Source organism: Larimichthys crocea, unplaced genomic scaffold, assembly GCF_000972845.2.
Source record: "Larimichthys crocea isolate SSNF unplaced genomic scaffold, L_crocea_2.0 scaffold97, whole genome shotgun sequence".
NCBI lineage: Eukaryota > Metazoa > Chordata > Actinopteri > Sciaenidae > Larimichthys > Larimichthys crocea.
The window spans coordinates 1,464,805-1,485,675 of NW_020861315.1; the positions used below are offsets into that span (position 1 = coordinate 1,464,805).

The 20,871-nt window shown below is 40.2% G+C and overlaps 2 protein-coding genes and 1 non-coding gene across 10 annotated transcripts in view; 1 reads left to right on the forward strand and 2 right to left on the reverse strand.

Moving 5' to 3' along the window:
- LOC104919634 (protein kinase C-binding protein 1-like) lies at nucleotides 1–19,368 on the reverse strand. Of its 7 annotated transcripts, XM_019276089.2 has the most exons (23): nucleotides 19,258–19,368; nucleotides 17,427–17,658; nucleotides 17,098–17,333; nucleotides 16,126–16,855; nucleotides 11,990–12,060; nucleotides 10,882–11,045; nucleotides 9,021–9,242; nucleotides 8,469–8,582; nucleotides 8,247–8,339; nucleotides 7,640–7,727; nucleotides 7,496–7,551; nucleotides 7,319–7,396; nucleotides 7,098–7,213; nucleotides 6,490–6,965; nucleotides 4,911–5,039; nucleotides 4,613–4,774; nucleotides 3,882–4,388; nucleotides 3,073–3,546; nucleotides 2,830–2,975; nucleotides 2,576–2,656; nucleotides 2,398–2,476; nucleotides 2,007–2,246; nucleotides 1–1,216 (listed from the first exon to the last, which is right to left on the reverse strand). In XM_019276089.2, exons 4-23 carry the CDS (start codon nucleotides 16,140–16,142, stop codon nucleotides 1,038–1,040), a joined length of 3,492 nt encoding a protein of 1,163 aa, XP_019131634.1. In that variant the 5' UTR covers nucleotides 16,143–16,855; nucleotides 17,098–17,333; nucleotides 17,427–17,658; nucleotides 19,258–19,368; the 3' UTR covers nucleotides 1–1,037. The 7 variants fall into 7 exon arrangements, with proteins under 7 accessions (XP_019131634.1, XP_019131638.1, XP_010730000.2 ...); XM_019276093.2 differs by lacking the exon at nucleotides 16,126–16,855 and having other exon boundaries at nucleotides 9,021–9,164; XM_010731698.3 differs by lacking the exon at nucleotides 16,126–16,855.
- On the reverse strand, nucleotides 18,724–18,796 carry trnak-cuu (transfer RNA lysine (anticodon CUU)). Its single transcript has one exon. It is a non-coding gene; the product is annotated as a tRNA-Lys (tRNA).
- zgc:113278 (Translocating chain-associated membrane protein 1-like 1-like) overlaps nucleotides 18,844–20,871 on the forward strand; it is a 10,763-nt gene continuing 8,735 nt past the window's right edge. For both annotated transcript variants that reach the window (XM_027277209.1, XM_027277210.1), the window contains exon 1: nucleotides 18,844–18,963. The gene's annotated coding sequence lies outside the window, so the exon portion shown is untranslated. The remainder of the gene's footprint in view (nucleotides 18,964–20,871) is intronic.

The window sequence follows — 20,871 nt, forward strand, 5'->3', positions numbered from 1 at the left end:
TTCATTTGATCAGAGCATTTTTATTTTTTCTTCACGAGTCCATTTATTGTATGTACAATATGTAAACACAAACGAGACACAAGCTCAAAACAGACATGCTCACAGGAAATAATATCCAGCCAAAATGCAGATTCTATTTATGCCTACTCAGTTCGGTTACATCAGCTTTGGATAACCGGTTTAAGAGAGACTTTGCTCAGAGCTGACATTCATGAGAAGTAATTTATTTTTCAAATAACTTTGTTTAGACACATAGAAATGTGATTTCATTAAACATACTATAAAAACATATAACACTATAAATATTGTTCAGGTATTTTCTTACAAAAACTTTGTACAGTTTATATTTTTTAGTTCTTTTTAATAAATCACATTTATTTTGTTGTTGTTTTTTTCTTTGTTTTTTTATGTAGGTCTATACAATGTGAAAACTACAATACAAAACTGGTATGAGCCAAAAATGCCGCCACTGACATGAAGAAGACATAGATGAAGTGATGATGTTGAAACTTGCTATACTCAAAATACCTCAGATGACATGACACGGACATGTTTTCAAACATAAAGATGAAACTTGCATAACTCAAAATACCTCTCATGGCACCATGATGAATGAGTTTCATCTGTTGATGGTTTGTTGTTTACATTTTGTCTCATAATATGATAAAAACAGCCATGAAGTACTTAAGAGCAGCATTGAAAGTGTTAATGAAGCAAATGTTCTGAGTTGATAAAATTGTGCTCAGACTTGAAACAAAGTGGTAACAGAGCTATAACAAAACTACAGTATGAAAACATACAGACTCACATTTCATTTCCCAAGACAGACTACTTTCACATGGTGAATCCACCTTAAACACAGACTTGTGGAAACTGTGAGAGATGAAGCAAAAAATGTCCATGAAGCGCAGATGTACATATGGGAATGGGAAAAAAAAAATCTAAATGATTTGTCACAGAGGTTCAGGCCTTCAAGCTTTAAGTTTGACAAGCCCAACAGCCTTGCAAAATGTGCAAGAGTATCCGTAGTGTAGCAGTTAGGTCACAGTAACCCCAGCACTGTCCTTGCTCTTGTCTATGTATGTGGGTGAGTTGCTTTTGTCTGATATGGATCCTGCTGCTGAGGGCAGGGTCTGTGTTGCAGGAGAGTGGCCTGTTGATTTGACCGAAGACTCCGAGTTAGGCTCTGCTTCTGACTCCTGCTGCGAAGCTGTGGCTGGAAGGAAAAGAAAAATATAAAGTGAGGACATAGATACTTTATATCTTCTTCTGTGTCTGACGGTTGAGCAAGGTTGTGTTTATAAAACACAATAAGGTAACCTATTTGTGCTACAGTCACACTATGTCAGTTCTTAGATACATTATCATAGTGTTATCATAGTATCATAGTATCATTTTTGTTCATTTCAAAACAATAACTTAAAAAGTGAGTTTCATCTCAGCCTTAGTGATTTTCTTTTGTATAATTCACACGGAAAACCCAGTCACTAAACACTTTTATACTTAAATCTGGTTAAAGTCAGGAGAAGCAGCCATCCTAATGGCATAGAGTATGTATTTATATGGTAAACAGTCTGTTTTGTAGCAGATGTCCTTCTAATTAATGCAAATCTACTGCCAAGTGTGCTACATGTCAAATAACGTTTTAGTTTTTGGTCACAGTACTCATTTAGGAGTAAATACTGGGTTCTCCATCTGCAACAGGAAACAGTAGCACAAACAAAGCACTGGGGAAGCATTCACTTTGAGAAAACACAACCAAAGGATGGCTGTGCCCTCAGGCTACCTTCCATCCCACCTATATATGAATATGAACTACTAATAATAAACTACTTGAGCATAATATTTTTGTCTTTTTCCCCATCTGAGTATCTTTGGTACATTAATCCAGTTGTGACAGCTTTGTGCATCACAGTGCTCAACACAAATCAGCAACAGATGTTAGTTAGCCCCAGTTAAATTTAAATATTTGACACACCAGTGCACCATGACTGTGTTTATGTTACCTGACTGTGTGCAGGACTTCATGTGTTCTGGCCAGTGGGCTTGCTGGCAGGGGTAATCACAGTAACTTGTATTCCAGCAGCAGTAGAAGATGGCCTCCTTCCTGCAGTTAGCGCACCACTGTTTCTTTTTGGTCTCGTCCACCGCCTGCTGCTTTTCTGACTCTGTCTGCTTTTTCACCTCAGCCACCAACCGTTCTCGTTCCTGCTCCAGACTCTGCCTCATCTCTGCCATTGTCAGTTCTGTATTTAAGTGAGACAAAATAAAAGATAACCTTGAAACTCATACAAGCGTGAAAAAGAAACATCTGTATTTATATGACATTCATAAAAAGACTGGTCCAGTAGTCTGTCAACTCACAGGAGGTGTATGGACACATTCCTGGAAACTTACCAAGATTGTGCTTCATCTCTGACAACTCTTGTTGATGCAGCCACTGGAGCTTCTCAATCTCTATCCTTAACCGTCGGATCTGGGGCAAACAAAAAAAACAAACAAAAAAAAAAAACAGACATTAAAACTTGCCAAGTACGACACATAAATGAGCACTGGTCTAAACGTCAAAGCTTACCTCTGCAATTGTGTTTCCTGATGTGCTTTTGGAAAGGTCGTTGTAGATTTCAGTCATTGTCCCTTTTATTGTGTCCATGATCTACAGAGTTTTGGCAAAAACGTGATATTAGTCCACAGTTTTAACAACTTTCATCCAGTAAAAATTAAGTCAACAAAGCCATAATTCAATTCATATGATGCAAAATTGGCCCAATAACGTAGCCCTTTTCTCATTTCACACATTAAATCACCAAGCAGACGATTATAACTTACTTTGTTTGTGTACTTGGCTATATCTGCAGCCACATCTGCTGAGACTGTGGGGATCTGTAAGTCTCCTGACATGAAAGAAGAGGAGCTACCAGATGTGACCTGGGCAGCCGTTGATGAGGACGTATTTGGAGGCATGTCCTTTTGTACTGCAAAGGATGAAATTTGAAATTATACATCCTTTAATATACATTTTACACTATTATGTTAAGTTTTATGTTTGAATTATTGTGCTGGTGTATATACCCTTGACGGATTGTCTGGTCTGATAGCGGGTACTTGAGGAGTTCTGCTGTTGCGACTGCAGCTGCTGTGGGCTGCGTGTCTGTCCCTGACTCTGGGTTTGCGTCTGCGCTGCCGACTGCTCTCCATGCTGCTGCTGCCTCTGCACCTTCTGCATGTGCCACTTCTGAGAGGACGTCTGAAATTTGGTCGGATTCCATACCACCGCCTGCTGCACGGCCTGAGCTGTCTCTTTAGGCAGTAGAGGGCGCTGTTTCTTTACAGCTGTAGGTGCTGGGGATGATGTGGATACGGAAGTGGAGGCAGGAGAGTGAGCACTGGTGGATCCACTGCTGGCTGTCGTGCCACTGGCTTGAGCAGAAGCTGCAGTGGAGACGAGGTTGAGGGCTGCTGTGATGGCGGGTTGCAAAGAGTCTTTCAGGTTAGAGGCGGCTTCCCGTGATGGTGCGGCTGATGCTGCAGATGAAGGCACTTTACCTGGGCAGAAAGAAAATAATGTTGCTCCTTAAGAGTGAGGCATTCTGGGTTTCTAAATGAGGTACTTCAAGGTTAAGAGGGTTAAGTGAGGAATTAAGACTTTGAGCAATATTTGTAGTCCACTAAAGATAATTTGTCCTCGAGGATTTGAGTATGTGTTTTGAAAAATGTAGCTGAAAGAACACAGAACTTGATGGGAAATTGCTGGGGTTCAGTTGTTGTAATATTATATGTATAGTATACTGGAGAAGAGTTGTTTAATTTAAACATTATTCTAACACTATAATATGAGGATATTATTTCTAGATAGACACATAGTATATCAAAGGTCCTACCTTCCAACTTAGCAACACTGGAATCTTTGGGAGTTTTGGTAGCAGAGGCAGGTTCTCGTCTCGCCCTCTTTGAGTCACGACCTCCATGTTCGTCCCCCAGGTCTATCACCAGCTCTCTTTCAGAATCAGAGTCTTGTTCAGCCACTGATGTGGCAGCAGCTCTGCCCTCCTCTGGGGCTTTGGCCTTGTCTGTCAGGGGCTGAGACTGGGGCGTTCTGGGCTTGTCTTGGAGATCCCTATCTGGGCCGTTGGTGCCCTGCTTGTCTTTAAACAGAGGTTCAGGGGTGGCTTTATCCACCGTCCCTGTTACTCCCTCCTTATTATCTCCTTCCGTGCTCGCTTTGGGCCTTTTTCTCTCGGTTTTGTCTTTGTCATCCTGCGTTGAGCTCTTTGGCTTGTGTTCCTCGTCACTGAGATACTCACTGTCGCTTGAGTCAGATTTCTCTGAGTCCTCTGAGTCACTGTGATCCACACCTTTATACACATCTTCAGAAATCTCATCTATCCCTGTATGGAGAAACAAGAACACTCTTGATGTTTTTCATAACTTGTAAATGTATCAAACTTTAAACTTAAATCCTTCTTGTAAATAGACTACAAACAAAAAACTGAAAAAAAAAAAAAAAAAAATGTAATTACTGGAAATATTATCTGGAATCAGTAAAGCATGATATGTACAGTACGAGAATACTCTCCAGTTCCAAAAAATAACAAGATGATTGTGCATGTACCAAGCTGTGCCTTGCAGCTCTCAATAGTCTTGTCCAGGCTCCTGATAGGTCTCTTTGGGGTAGTGAGGGCTGCTGACCCTCCCTGCTGTTGCTGATTTTGCTGCTGTTGTTGTTGCACGGTTTCACTCAGCTCCTTCAGATCCATCTCAGCCTTCACCCGATCTGATGGGTAAACAGGTAAATATTCGATTTCAGTACAAATTCGACATGACAAGACATGATAATGATAATGCGACATGTTGATGAACAGCCTTTATGACAACATCATTACAGTACATGTGTGCTTGCTGGTACTGACCCAGGTTGAGATTGAGGATGCCACCTGTTCCTGCAGTCCTCTCCTGCTTGGGCACCAGTCCAGGGTTAAAGGGCTTCGGGCTGCCTGCCACACTGCCTGTAGGACCCATCTTCCCTGAGACAGGAGATGCTGTAATGACAAAAAAATAGAATAAAATCCACCATACATTTGTTTGCCGCATATATTGAAAATGAAAGCACCTGCATGCGTAGGACATCTGCATTATTCAAATCATTTCAGTTGTGAAAGATACCCCATCCTTCCCTTCCCCCAACCTCTACTAACCATGCCCAAATGTCCCCCTTAGTGCAAATCTTCACAGAAATATTGTTAACTGAAATATTTGTCCAAGCAAGGATTACAGAAGAAGTACACACAATATAGTTCAACAATCTAGAGAAAATGAAGTACTGTGAGTTCAAGGGAAAGACAAAATAAGACACTCACTGTAAACACATAAACACTTGGAAGAACCTTTAAGGGTATAATTTTCTGAAAGTTTCAAAAAATTAGTGTCTCTAATCCATTTTGTGGAGTCATATTGGGCTTGTTCCTTCCATGAGAAAAGAATAAGATCTCTGGCAAACTAGGAGGTAAATGCTATGATTACATTAGCTCCTTCCTGTAGAATTAGGGACCAAGTTTCAGGAGTAAATCTAAGTAAGGCACATATGGGATTGGGAGTTATGTCTTTTTGAAACGTAAGAGTATAGGTGTTAAAAATGTTGGCCCAAAATGTTCCAAGTTTGGGGCAGGACTAAAGTATGTGTATATAATCCACAGGTTAACCTTTAGATAGAGGGCCTAGATTCAGGAAAACATTTGCCAGTCTTGTCTTGGTCAATGGCGCTATGAAAATTTTTTGAGTTGCATAAACATGTGCCTCAGCACAAGGGGAAGAGAAACGTGATAAATCAAGCACTGCCTCCCATTCATCATCTGTCATTTCCTTTACAAGGTCGTTCTCCAAATGTCTCCAAACACCTAGCAGTGAATGAGGTAAAATGTTTTTAAAAATTGCACTGCTCCCCTCATGGCTACATAAACAGAATGAGGAAGACTTTGAACCTGCAATATCTGATTTTTTTTGGCAACTCTAAAGGTGGTGAAATCATTAACCTATCACCTTTTAAGTTGATAAGGTGAGCTCGTGAGCAAACAGTTGCTTAATTACACATCCAGCAGTTTCAGAGCAAATGTGTCATTCATTTGAAGTTGTGTTTGGCCACCTTGTGAATATCTTCAGTCTCGTGTAGCTCTGTTTTTGAATCTACCAACTCCTGAAGGCAATATTTGGCTCTTTAGATGCTAAATGCTGCATTATATCCAACAGTTAGTTGCTAAGTTTCTGTCTGTAGCATACAGTGAGTTTCTAGAGCTTAATACTGGAAACAGCGGCCTGCTGAAGCCAAATATCACAAAACAGTAAAGCGAAGGCACAGGCGCCTTAACAATGAGGCGGACCCTTCCATCTATTATTCTCTGCATGTTCATCTCTATGAGTAATCCCTTTCACATCATCATTTGATACACTGTTATTGTAAAAATATTGATTATAGCCACTTTAACATTTACTTACCAGTACAGTCCATTGACTCCTCTCCAGTGCTGTAGTGGAAGCCAGGATTCCTGCTCGCCTTCTCCATATCCTGCTCCCCATCAGACCCTGTGTGAACCGAGGAGTTGGTGCTCATGGGAGACCGAGGCATGTCTGTCATGGAGACCCTCCGACTCATGCCACTGGGCGTGGAACTCTTGCTGAGGACCATCTTCGGAGATGCAGTTATATCAAAGTTGAAGCGAAGTTTATCTGTTTTTTCTGTTTTCACCGTCCCGGCGCTCGGGTTAGAGGGGTCCAGTAGCATCTGTAGTTGGTTATTGGGTGTGTAGGGGGTGCGGAAGGGTGCATAGTTGAAGACACCAAATTTCTTGCGAATGTTTTCCACATAGACTTCCATCTCTTGCATGGCACTGTTGAAAATGCTCTTTGTTTTCTTTACAGAGAAAGGGATCTCTTTGGACATGAGGTAGCAGTTGTTGATGGGGACCCAGGCTCTATATAAAAATAAAAAAACACAGAAAAAAGCAAAGATTCAGACAGCGAGGTGACTAGTCTTGGCTTAGTTTTGGTCCAGTAACTTTAACACATACATAGGAGCCTCTAAAACTCTTAAATGCTTGTCTCACCTGTCATGTTGTCCAAAGAAGCGTGCGTCTACCTGTCCGTCTTTTTCCCGAAGTGCTTTTGCTGGCCAGAAGGGAAAGCCCTTTAGCTTAGCCCAGACCAGGGGGTGAGGTTGACTCTATTAGGGACAAAGCAAAATAATTCAATGCTTCACAGATCTAAAATCTAAACCAAAATGTATAAACACAGTGTAAATATAATATTTAAGACTGTAAAGACCTACACATGGCTCACAAAACCAGTTGTCCCTTTTTTGGCATGAAGACAGGTAGCACTCTGGACACACCTCAATCTCATTCATCTGGAAATACATGTTGAAAGACAAATATATAATTAAGTTTATAAAATCAGACACACCTACAGAATCATTGCAATTATTAAGTTAGTAATGCTTCTTTACCTCGTGTTCACAAATTTTGACGATGACTTTCGCAGTTGCTGTTAATTTGTGATTACCTGAAATGAAATCAGAAGCTTAATTCATGTTTTCTTTTGCAGAACAGAGAGAGGGATTACTGATATACTGTATGTCAAAGTGGCCTACCTCCATTATAGATGATGCAGTTGTGTAAGATCCATTTCATATCAGCTAGAAAGGCTTCAGTGCAGCCATACATTTTCTTTTTGATATTCTAGGAAAACATGAAATAACAAAATCAAAGATAAGACATTTTTTCTTGTGTACTGTAGTGTAGTGTACTTTGTTTTTTTTACATTACATTTACAGTCATTTAGCTGATGCTTTTATCCAAAGCGATTTACAAAAAAAGAGAAACAAGCTAGGTACAGACATGTTAGTGCATATGTTACATGTTGTTGTGCTGCATTTACGATGTGGTGATCAAAAGAAATTTTTACCTCTTTAGGATGACTTTTATGTATTTGCTTTTGTGCATTCTGTGTTTACAATTTTGTCTGCAGTGGCCTATTATTTTTAATATGGTTTATATTATGATTATTTTTCCATTACAAACAATGCATTATGTTTCACAAGGACTCTGATGTCCACAAGCCAAAACATGTGCCTCTAACAATAAACGTGTTCTACGTACTACTACTAGTGTTGCTGGTGTTTTAACATGTTCAGATCTTTTTTCTCTTTTCTGTGTACTTTGGAAGTAGGTTAAGTTATGTCAGAAACCTCTGCTCACCTTCTCTAAAGTACAAAGGTCCATGGGGTGGAAGATGTACTCTGCGTAATCTGGGTGCTGTTCCAGAGACACAGGCTTCTGAAAAGGCTCAGTCTGCTCAGATTAGACATGTATGAGAAAAGAAACGGATGCATTAGCCAAAATCTGGATGTCTCAGACTTTTTTGTTTGAATATAAATAGGATTAGGATTATAACTGAAACACCTGTTAAACCAGTCTTACCCCAGGCTGTTTAATCTTTTGGAGTGCGAATTTGAGCAAGTAGGAGAGCTGGTCTATTGTCAGCATTGTCATTGCCTTGCTCTGGGTTTCAATGCATTCAGCAACTGTTATTTTCTGCAACAACAACAAAAAGTTTAATATTTAATGACATGAATGAACATGTAATGAAGAAAAACACAAAAATAAGTTTACATTTATGCGTTAGTTAAGTTTCTTTTGATTTAGCTTGTACATATAATCATAATTGTGCCAATTAAAATAATTGCTAGGTTAATTCCATTAGATGTAAAGAAGCAAATTCAATCTTTAATCTTTTAACATCTCTCAGACTTGTAGTGTGCGCAACTAGCTTGCAGGGGTGTCACACCATGTGTCACAGAAGAGCCTGTAGGTCTGTGAATCAACCAATGAATAGCAGGCGATTTGTTTGCTGGCTGCTCGTGGCACATAGTGTGACACCACTTTTTGTCAATCAAGCAAGCAAGATTGTGCCTTGAGTCCCACAATCATTTGTGTACACCCACACACACACACACGTCTTCAGCGAGATACCTCACACTCTGGACAGAACCAGTCGCCCTCGGGCTCAGCTGGTAGTTTGAGGCACTTGGCGTGGTACACCCTGGGGCAGAGCTCACAGCAGAGCACCTGGCCCTCGCGGTGGCACAGCCAGCAGTAGAAGTCATTCCTGCCGTCCTGCGGTACAACATCAACAGGGTCTGTGGTGAGTGCTGGCTGCTTCATATAGTAAAAGGGACCATGTCTTAGCTCTGACTGAAATGCAGGCAAGAGAAACAGGGGGGCAGGTTTCAAAAAACACGCAGGAACACAAAAAGGTGCAGTGCAACAGAAACAAGGCAACAGTAAGGTGGGGTAAGCAGGGTAAGCAGCATAGAGTAAAAGGTGATAAAACCAACACAAGACTTATTAAAGCAATGTGACTGGTTTAACTACAAGTCAAATGAAACTAAACAAACAGGTTTTAGGGTGTGAGCTTAACTCAACCTCAACTGGGAGTAAACACAATGCATGAGCCGTTCTCTTGTAAGTAGCCAACTGGTACTTTACTGATGATACATATATGGATCAACAAAAACTGATGCATCTGCTTTCACAGTACAAATTATTTTAAGCTTGTATGACTTCAGTTTACACCAATTATCACATTATTTGAGAATCAAAGTATTTATTTTTAAATGTATCAGCAAGTCATTAACTATGTTCACATCAAACACCAAGTATTATCTTTTAATATCATGCATATACAACAAAGAGGGCAAAGGGGAATCACTCAGCAGATCATGAAAACGTATGCATCAGAGTCATATATCACCAAAATGCACTTTAACACTTTAATTCATAAAAACAATAGGACATGAATTACAATAAGTGATTGATAACACAAAGATGCAAAATATCTATATATTCAATCTAAATATTGACCATGCATTCATGGCACTGCTTCCAAACCTACACAAAACACCAACAACACATATCATCTGTCACTGCAGGTAACATCCAGACATGTTTATTCATCTTTAAGCTGACAGTATACTACAGTCAAAATTGGCGGGCTCTCACAGGCAGTGTGGCTCAGTCTTGTTCACTCGGTCAGTACCTGTATTATCACCCTCAGGTAGTCTAAGTTAGAGGAAAAAGACTAAGGCCGTATTCAGACCAAATCAAGCGTTGCAGCGATTAGAAGTGCTGGAGGTGTGGGTGTGTCCCTCTTTTGCAGACTAGGACTACGCTTTGTGTTCTGACTTTTGCAACCTAAACTGTGAAACGTACAAGCTGAGTACATGAAATAAACCAAACCAGAATACAACTGAGTAGAGAGTGTGTCATAGTTCACACCCACTTCATGCATTCTGTGAATGCAAACTGTATAGAGTTAAGAAACGTTGCAGGATTCAAACTTCTCACTGAAATCTTTACACAACAATTTGTGTAACTTTTCGTCAATAATTCCAAAAGAGACAGTCTGTCCGCATTTAGGGATCATGTCTCCCTCCTCTCTATGATGACTGGCTTTACAATTCATGTTTGACTGCAGGCATTTGAACTATTATAAATACCTTTGTTTTCTGACAAGGTTGTACAACAAGTTGTCCGAACGGCTTCTTTTTGAGCATAACCTGGTCTTTAGTATTTTGTGAAGATTTATTGGTCCTTCGGCGTGATGAATTGCTTTGGAAGATGATGAATTGTTGGCTGGGTGAAAGAACAAGCAGTCCAAACTCATATCGTCTTTGTTTTGAATAATTTTGGGTGCTATCTACTTGTTAATTCCTCTTTCTGGTGTGAAAGGACCTTCAGTAGCAACAAGTATGCTGGCATTTATCAACAGCACTGTACGCCACAGCCTTTGAGAACACGCCAGATTTTGAAATAAGTATACTGGAGCCCTCACCTGGTCTTTGCTGTTACAGTTGACGGCCCCTGGTTTCTTTTTTTTCTTAAGCGGGCTGGGGGAGGTGTCTGGAGGAGAGTGTCCATTGGAAGAATGGGTTGGACTGGACACTTTTCTTTTCTGTGGTGCCACTGGTCTTTCTGCTGACCCTGGTGGATCAGGGACTTAAAACAGACAGACAATAAGGTTGTTACACGACAGGCTTATATTGTTCACAGCACTGAAGTACCAACACATCACACAAGCTTAAAGAGATTAAAATAGGTTCTGTGACAGCTATACAGTCGTCCCTCGCTATATTGCGGTTCACTTTTCACGAACTCGCTGTTTCGCGGATTTTTTCAGTGTAATTTTGCATGCTTTTTTTTTTTACAGCGTACTGTCCAGTATGAACGCGCATTGTGTTCTGCATCCTAAATTGGCTAAGGGAGAACCGCACATGTGTTCTGCGTCCTGGGAGGGAGTAAAATGCGTGTAAAAAGGTGTACAAAAGTGTGTGGTTAGGGGTTTTACGGCCTTAAAACATGTATAATAATTGTAAAACTTACTTCGCGGATTTGGTTTATTGCGGGGTTATTTTTTAGAACGAACGTATCCCCCGCGATAAACGAGGGACCACTGTATTCCAAGAATAAATCAAGACAATGACAACAATCATGGACCATAATGCATCGATACCATCCTCCCACATACTCAGAGCTTATTGCAAAACCGAGGAAGTGCAAATTGAAGCAGGTCGGTTTCAGCTGAGTAGATTGATGTGTTCAGATGAAGCACTTATCTTTTAGAATTTAGTCATCATAACATTAACATCTACTGACAGCAATCACACTGATTTAAAAAAGCACTTATTGAAGATGCCACTTATATATATATATATATATATATTACATTTGTACTTGATAGTAAAAAATCTCACTAGACCCTGTGTTGATACTTGACATAAAATCTAAACAGCCAGGCATAATGGATTACAATCCTAAGAGACTGACAAAATGCATTACACTGCTCTGGAAACTTAAAATAAATAACCTCGACATTCTCTGAAACTAAAGATGCCTCAGATGTTTGAGTCTTAATGCGAGCTACACGGCCTTGAGAGACTTACCTTTGGATCGCACAGATGCATCCATCCCCTCTACCACATCAGACTCTGTCTTTACCTCCTCCTCAGCCAGACTGCAGAGCACCGAACAAGAGCACACAGAAACACAGAAAGAGAGGCAAACACAAAGTCAGAAAGGGTGTTCAGAAACCACATCAGCATAACAGTAAACAAGTGGAACACCTCCTAAGGCACCCGGGTCCCAGAGGATCTGTCAATAGGGACTCTGCTGGTTTCCATTGTTATTGATGCCATTTGATTTCAGCACATCTATGACATTGTGTTACAAAGTTCACAATCCTGCCCATATTACCAGTGACAAACGAGTCTGAATATGGTCTTTATGTTTCAAGAGAGAGAATGGTAACAATCACCATGGCAACACTCTTTTCCGCAAAGCACAAGTTGATATTCACAACAACACATAGGGCCATTTAGCTGACATTACCCCGCACCTCCGTCCTTCAGGAGAGAATGCAGCTGCAGATCGTGGTCTGACTAGGTCCTGATCTTTGCTCTGTTTTGCTTACAACAAAAAGGTGACTACTCCTATAGTGAGGAGACAGTCAGAGCGAGTCGTTCCATACTACTGGAGAGACTGTGTCTCATGATGATTAACGATATATGTTCCTGCTACCTCTCAAGCCCCTTCAGTGACAACAGGGTACCCTCAAAGGATTTGGGGCCCATTCTTAGAGACCAATCTAACAAGCTTGAAACAAGGTCTATCTAAATATCTTGCGCCTAAATCTTTAAATCTTTGCCTCCGTTGAGCAAAATCATGTTAGTTTCACCTAATGTGTGCATCTGGCACCACGTACAAAATCATGATTTGTGTTTTTATAATCAAAACTCAACACATCTGCCTGCAAATTGATGTTAAACAGGTCAATATTGATATCATAGATTAATAAACACATAAATGTCTCAATTCAAAGGCTCCAAATCCAAAAGTTTCTTCAACACAAACATCTAATACTGGAAAAGTCTGATTTCCCAGGTCTTCAGTCCTCCTCTCATTTCATTTCCTCTAAAGAAAAAAAAGGGCAAGAATAAAGGGACTCTGGCGATAAATGAAAGTCTTTGAGTGTTTGGCTCCTCCTTTGTGAGAGCAACACAGGGCCTCGTTCCAAGGATGTAGCCTTTATTCACAAGACCCGAGAAGAAAACCCCTTGCAAGGACCCCTGACAGGTCACACACTTGACCAGTTCATAGCATTGGCTGCAGCTCTGGTTTCCAGCTAGGATGATGGGTTTACAGGCTACAACTCAAAGGTCAACCACATTTGTGGGATAAGCTTCTTTTTTCTTCCTCTTCTCAAAGTTAAAGAATGCTCTTAGTGTCCCCTCCTCCACCCTTAAAGAGACATTCCACACAAAGTTGATCAAATGTCAGTTCAGTGATAGGCACAGGAGGTTAAAATACATATCCTAAAAGGGTTTATGATAAAACAAACTCTAAAAAAGACTGAATGTAATCACATCAACCTCAAATTAATTTAAGCACCAAGTCAACCTTGATGTCTGCTTCACATATCAGAGGTTCAACAATGATCAAAGAGCTTCTTTCTGCCAAATAAAATGCTAAATACTGTTACAATTTAGCTCACAGTCATCAAGGCTACTCTAAATACAAGCCTTAGTCTTTCAGGCATTCAAACTTGCAATCACAGGCAGCTGAAAACACTGAAGCGTAGCAGAATAAATGCATCATAACTTGCGTTGTCTGAAAAATGACAGGCATGGGTTGAGCAGAGCTTCTTTAAAAATATGGCATATGGGTATCTTGTTTCAGCCTGCCAACAGTCACTCTCACACACACACACACAAACACACACCCCAGCCCCTCCGGGGCCTTCCTGTTCCGGGCTGAGTGAACAAACGAGGCCCACATGAAAATAAGAAAACGTTAGCCAAGTCACTCTGCTACGTGTACCACAGCCCTGAAAAGACAGAACATCCGCCATCAGCAGGCAGCCCAGAGCTGCTGAACAAAGTGCCACAACCCTGTATAACACACACTTAAGACATTACTGCAACTACCAGGAAGACAGGGTTACCAGCAGTAAAAAAAATTTTTTAAAAAGTATGCTGATCCAAAAGGGCAGATCAGGAGGTATGATCCATCACACAAGGAGAGTTAGGCAAATAAATCCTCATCAGATTCTGGGATATATTCCAGAGAGACGTGGGTTCAAGAGAACACTGACAGTATTCCCCCTTTGCAAGTAGTACCTGATGGACAAAAAGGAAACAACACTGACTCAATGCCTTTAGATTCCACTCCTGTGAGAGACGAGCAGGGTTCTCTCGTCACAGAAAATGGAGGCCACAGCTTGCTCCCCTCCCCCCTCTCCCCCATCCCCCACTCCAAGGCTCAGACTCAGGCACTGGCACATCCATGCAGGAGGACCAGAGAGATCTGTGGAGATTACAGTTCAACATTTAAAAAAAAAAAAAAAAAGAAGAAGAAAAAGAAAAACACAGCTATGTCAAGACAAACCTTTCACAGCCGTACACAGAGATAGAGGAGAAACACAGAGAGAGGGAGACACGAGAAAATCCAGCAAAGCACTCATCTATTTTTTTTTCCCTCTATGTCTTCAATCTTGGCTTCCCTCCTTCCCTGTGAATACTGCTGTCATAGAATAATTAGATTTCATTTGGAAGACAGAGGGACCAACACTGTGAACCCATACTCATACCCTTGCAAAGCTATTCCCCGTACCTGAAAAAATACACGTCCAACGGACAAACATCTGAATAAACGGCCTTTCTATAATGACACTGCAGGAAAGCCATTCATTGCAAACATTATATTGCACTCTTTCCCCTGAAACTACCATTGAAAACACTTGGGATTAATACCATTGACTAAAAAAAACATCCCTCTCACCCTGCTACACAAAACCCCAGAGAGATTATTAGGTGTTGTGAAATGACTAGGAGAGACATTTAGCTTCGCAAGACCAACAACCACATGCAGACAAATGAATCATACTCTCTTTTTTTTTTTGCTTTCCCTAAAATCAACCAAAACAAAATAATTAAAAGCACATTGTATAAAGAGGTCCAGGTCTACATTTCATAATTATTTTAACAACCTGTCTTAGCACGACTCCCTTACAATTAAAGTATAATACTAGTATGCACAGAATATCCTGTATAAAAGAAAGATTTGACCTGGATTTTATATAAGGCTGTAAAGGGTGAATCAAAGATGGCTGTGGAATTTTCCAGAAGGCCCTTGCTCTCCCCGCTGCTCTCCCTCTGATTGTCAATCTTTAACCTCAACTACAGCTGCAATTGGCTGGAGGGCCAACAGGGTGGAACATTATTGGTCGGCTGTGCTATGCCACACGGATCACAGTGTGCAGGCTCCCCTCTTCCTCTTAAAAAGCATTTTTGCTGCAATGCAGAGATTTCCCCCTGCATTAGACGGTTTATATTCCTTCACTTTAGCTTGCCCTTCTTGATTATGACAGTATAAACCAGAGGGGACTTTGAGAAGAAAGGGGCCTTTTGGAAGATTATATCCGTGGGTTGTGATGCATAACTCAACGATTCTGCCATCCTGTTTGTATGCTGCGTTGCCTGAGAAAGAGGTCACAACACCGTGATGTTACGCATTGCTGGCATTTTTAACAATGAAATGTAGCATTTACATTACAGGCTCAGTCATGCAAGGTGAAGTAACTCATTACTATCCAGAAATTAACTTTTGGTTTTGGTTTTACAGAGAGAGTGACTTAACCGTAATGTAAGAGGAAACAAACAGAGTAACATTACTATTTTCTGTCGAGGGTACGTGCCTTCTCTCAGGCCACAAGAGAAAGAAACATTCGGGGTATCTCCTACGCAGTTGAGACTGCTATAAATGGTCATATGATGATGTAACACAATGTACAGCCTGTGCTCTGAAATATATAAAATAGCAACAAACAGAAAGGACTTTCCTCATACGCCTTGGCTTTGTGTAGATTCCTTATAAAACAGGGTTGTAGGAAAGCTGCTTTTGTATCTGTATCTTATGTGTCAATGGTAGTTCTGTTTTATGTGTCAAAACAGAAACAAAAAATCCAGAGTACCATAAGAGAAAATAAAGCAAACAAACACATGACAGTTGGGAAATTACACACCCGTCCTGTAAAAACATGTAACGTCTCGTGTTGTTTCTCCGTCCTACTGTCTCATCTGTGAAGAGAAGAGCTCTCACACAACACAAAATGGCCACTGTCTGTGTGTGAGGAAAAGACAGTGGAGGAAGCAGTTACACAGCAGAGTCAACGAAGCCTCGGGCTGTAAACTTGAGGCCCGTAGTTGTAAACAGAGGCAAGCTGTGTCTCAACATATTATTCCTAAAGATTAAGACTGGAATAATTTGAGGAGTATTGTTTCATGTGGGCTCATCCTCTGACGAACATGGAGCGTAGAAACTCCATCTTCAGTATGGTTGTAGTTTTAAATGTTTACCAACTCATACATTTTTAATATGTAGTGTATCTGCATGTAGATATATAAGAATATTAGACTAAAAAACAGTAGTCAGTTATGCTCTGCACTACATGTCCTCCTAACAAGCACATCTGTTGCCTCCCACGTCTATTCCCCGGCCTGGCATGACACAAGAAAACAGCACAGAGCCAGTCCAGTTACAAAGGGTACATAATACCCCCCTTTCCTACTCCACTGCCCATCCCCCATTCTTTCTCTGCCAGGCTACAACACAAGACTGCCACAACAGAAAGGAGATGTGGGTGCCATTTCTAAATCTAACTCTCTTTTGCATTATAAAAAAGGAAAAGGATTTGCCATGGTCCACTCTGTCTCCTGTATGGCAGCCTGGTTGTCTGGGGCACCCATGTGACCCTGAGACACAGAGAGAGAGCAAGGGTGAGAGTCGTTACCCAACCCCCCACCCTCAGCGCTGTGGAGCAGAAAGGCCTGGTGAGGCCTCCAATCCACCCCAGCTCCTCCTCCTGCTGCTGCTGCTGCACACTAAACTGATTTTAAGGTGTGCACATTTGTCATGAGAAACCAACAATCACCACAACAACAAGAAGGAAGCCATGTTGTTATCAGAGAGTTGAGATAAAAAAGACAGAGCTTACCTCTGTGGATGCATGGCTGCCTGACACACTGTTATGTCAACACTTATAAAACATGGAGGACACTCTCAGCCCTCAGCCGGGGAAGGCTCCGCTCTTCAGGCAAGGCGATCAGGCCCCAGTGATGTTAGCAAGATCCTGACTGGTCGCTCTCCTCACAGGCAGGATACAAGGCTGCGTCTGATTGGCCAAAATGTTTCCTGAGTAATTATCTTTGTTCAGTGCAGGCAGGGGCAGCACTGTGAGTGTCAGAGACAGGGGAAGAAAAATAAGCACAGAGCTCGGCCTAAAACCACAAAATAACATGATTAATAGGAGTATTTTTGACATACAAACCCCACGTGACAGTGTTTTTAGGCTTCCAAGTGTAGAATCAGGCGGTCAAGGTCTCATTTGAAGGCTCTAGAAGTGGAAATGGCAGCTTGTAGACTGTGAGGAGCAGGACACCATGGCTTCTCTGCACAAGCCTCCATTTTTTTTTATGTGGAGAGGGCCTTTGTTTAAACTCCTCCCTCCCTCTTGGCTGTTTCCAGAGAAAAGAGAGGCTGTAGCTGCTCACCTATTCTACAAAAAAGAGCATAAAAGGCAGCTAAAAGAAGAAGATATACAGTCAAAACACTTTTATCGAAGACCTTGATTTTTTAAGGAAGCTATGCCTTTTTTATGTCACACATTTACTGTTGTTACTGTAATAACCTTAACAAATGGCGCCCGTGTAAGTGTTAACCAAACACATGAAAACATACAACCCTGTAGCAAAATGTAGTAAATATAATAGTTAATTATATACCTCCCCCATCTCCTCTTTCATGTGAAGGAACACAAACATTAAAAAGGTGATTTAAAAACACCGTTGGAGCTCTGTACAAAGTGTGTGTAGGGTTTCCTGCTGTAGCAGTGCTCATTAATAATTAAACAGCTGGATAAAGCTCCAGTTTTGTGGCGCTTTTGACATTCAGCAGCAGTAAAATACTCTATATTTATTTAAAGAAAGACATAACATAATAAAGTCCTATAACCCTTCCATAAAGACAGTCTTGGGGGTACTCATAATGCTGAGACTAAATCAATTTTTGACTCAGCTATGGTTAGATATGCTCACTGTAATTTATAGTATTACTGGGCAGCATATTGCTCCTCCATAGATGTAATGAGATGTCCAAATATAAGAAACAACATGTAATTGCATGTAAAAATGCCATAGAGTTTAGTCTCTATTATAACACACTTCAGTGCTTACAGTGTTACAAGACTTTTAAGATTATATATATTATCAATATATACTCCTTCACAGATACTAAAGGGGAGTAAAACTATAGGAGAAACCTCATAATATAATGCAACTGAATAAAACACACACTATAGTGCTGTTCCCAGTGGAATTCAGCACTGCTTATAGAGGACAGGTTGCTGTTCTGGTGTGTGAATAGGGAGTCATATCTATCTATATATACTCATATATACGCCTTTACAGATACTTAAGGGGGAGTCAAAATATAGGAAACATCCCATAATATGATGCAACTGAATAAAATATGAATACAAACTGAGAATGAGCACTGATCATAGGGGACAGGTCGATTTTCTTGTGGGAGTAGTGGAGTGACTCACAGGGGGGGCAAAAGGCTGCGCCCAACGTGGGGCTCGAACCCACGACCCTGAGATTAAGAGTCTCATGCTCTACCGACTGAGCTAGCCGGGCTGAGCACCGAGCTAACATATGACATATTTTATCATTATGTACTGTTACTGTAACATATATACAGCTGCGTCACGTTGTGCTGAGCTGGGAGAGGGAGGGTTAAGGCCCACTGCTTAGGCCGAGCCATCCCGGTTCTGTCTCATACTGACCTCTAGCGTCAAACAACAGTAAGTGTTACCTTATTAACCTTGAGTCTTTGAGCCAGGCTGCCAATTGGTCGACTGACTAACGGTTGAACGGTCGTGTTTTAACGGCCCACTTACAGACTAACGTCAGCTATTCAACAACACATTTAAAAACGGCTGATTATCGTACCGTGATTTCGTCAAACGTATAACACCGCCCTTGTGAAGCTCATAGGAAACGTAAATTAACGGCTAATTAAGCTGATTGAGTGACGTCAGGAAAGACGTTAGCTGATGTTCGTCACAGCAATGATGTATCATGTAAACGTTAGTTACCTGACTTGTTGATTTTCTCCGTAAACTGTCGTCATAAAGTCACATGAAACGTATTGAAGCTACAGTTATATGACTTAATAAACTACCTATTAATTGACCTCAACTGGAGCAGTGGCGAGGAGATGATGATTGCAACTTCCGGTCACTTTTATGTTTTCAAAATAAAATGTAAATAACAGGGCTTATCTGTTGTGGGGATAGTGCTTTTTATTCATTTTATTTTATTTTTATTGTTTTCTATCTTTCTATTATGTACTTTATGTTTTTATTGTGTTTCTATTGTGTTATTTATTGTGTTTTATCTTGTTGTACTACACTTTATGTTTGCTAAAATCGTGCTATATAAATAAAGTGGATTGGATTGGGGAAAGAAGTCAGCAGTATGAATTTAAAAGACGTGTGAGCCTCCTTTCATATTGAACAGAGGGGAACAGTATCTGACAGTAATACTCCAATCTGTCAGGATGTTTTAAATGGTCAAATTTAATGATATCATCCTGTCAGGATGTGCTTTACCTACTATAATGGAGCTGGATTTAAGACAAATATGATAAAGTAGCGATTTATATTCAGCCTATAAATGAATGAGCACACCAAGTCCATAATATTCAAGTCTCTCACAAATATAATATTTTTTTTATTGATAGAAATAACAGTAGTTGGTTGTGTTAATAAAGACATAAAAACACAAACATATGTGCTGTTGTCCCATTTAAAACTAGACAGACAGAAATTTGGATTTCACTTCTACAATACAACATCTTCAGATGTTACTCAGTGTATCACCCTACATGTTTTGTCTTGAGTACAACATCTTGCTTGATTATTTAAGTCTAAAAGTCAGCCAACTGTGCTTAAAAATAAAAGTACTTGTTATACATATTGGGTCCTTTCAATGTTTTGTTATATGATTGGATTATTTCTATTGATGCATTAATATGTTAGCAGTATTTCAGTGTTGTAGTAGGTCAAGTATATGTCAGATAAATGTAGTGAAGTCAAAAATACTACCATGTAAATTTACATAAATAAACAATATCAGCACAAACACTGGCATCAATATTTACTATGGACACTACACACGGAACAGCTTTGTGACAGCCAACACTAGTTTGACAGCCACAATGGTTATATTAATAGCAGAACTTTTGTATTTTGTATCGGACATATAAAAAATAAATAAATGAACAGGCTCATTGAAAAGCATTGGTTTGACCATGGAGAGAACATATCAGTTAAAACAAGCAATCATTATTTCATTTCACAAATTATTTTGGGACAACTGACATGAATATACTATTAAATATAATAAATAAAAACAAAACAGACTTTTAAAAGTGTTTAAGTGTTAAAGCAAAAGAGAGTGCATTAGAAACTTTTAATTAAATGTAATTCCTGCTAGTTTGCATGGCTGTTAAGAATCCCCAAGGTACTTTTTGACCCAAATATTCCTATGCTGGAATCTACTGCCAGGTAACAAGTTTTCAGTGTGTCACATAGTTTTATTATTTACTTTGTGAAACACTACTTTATTCTCCAATCTGTACCTTGTGAGCACAGAATAGAAAATAAAAAAAATAGATGCCATAATGCCTGGGTCTTCAACAGGGGGTC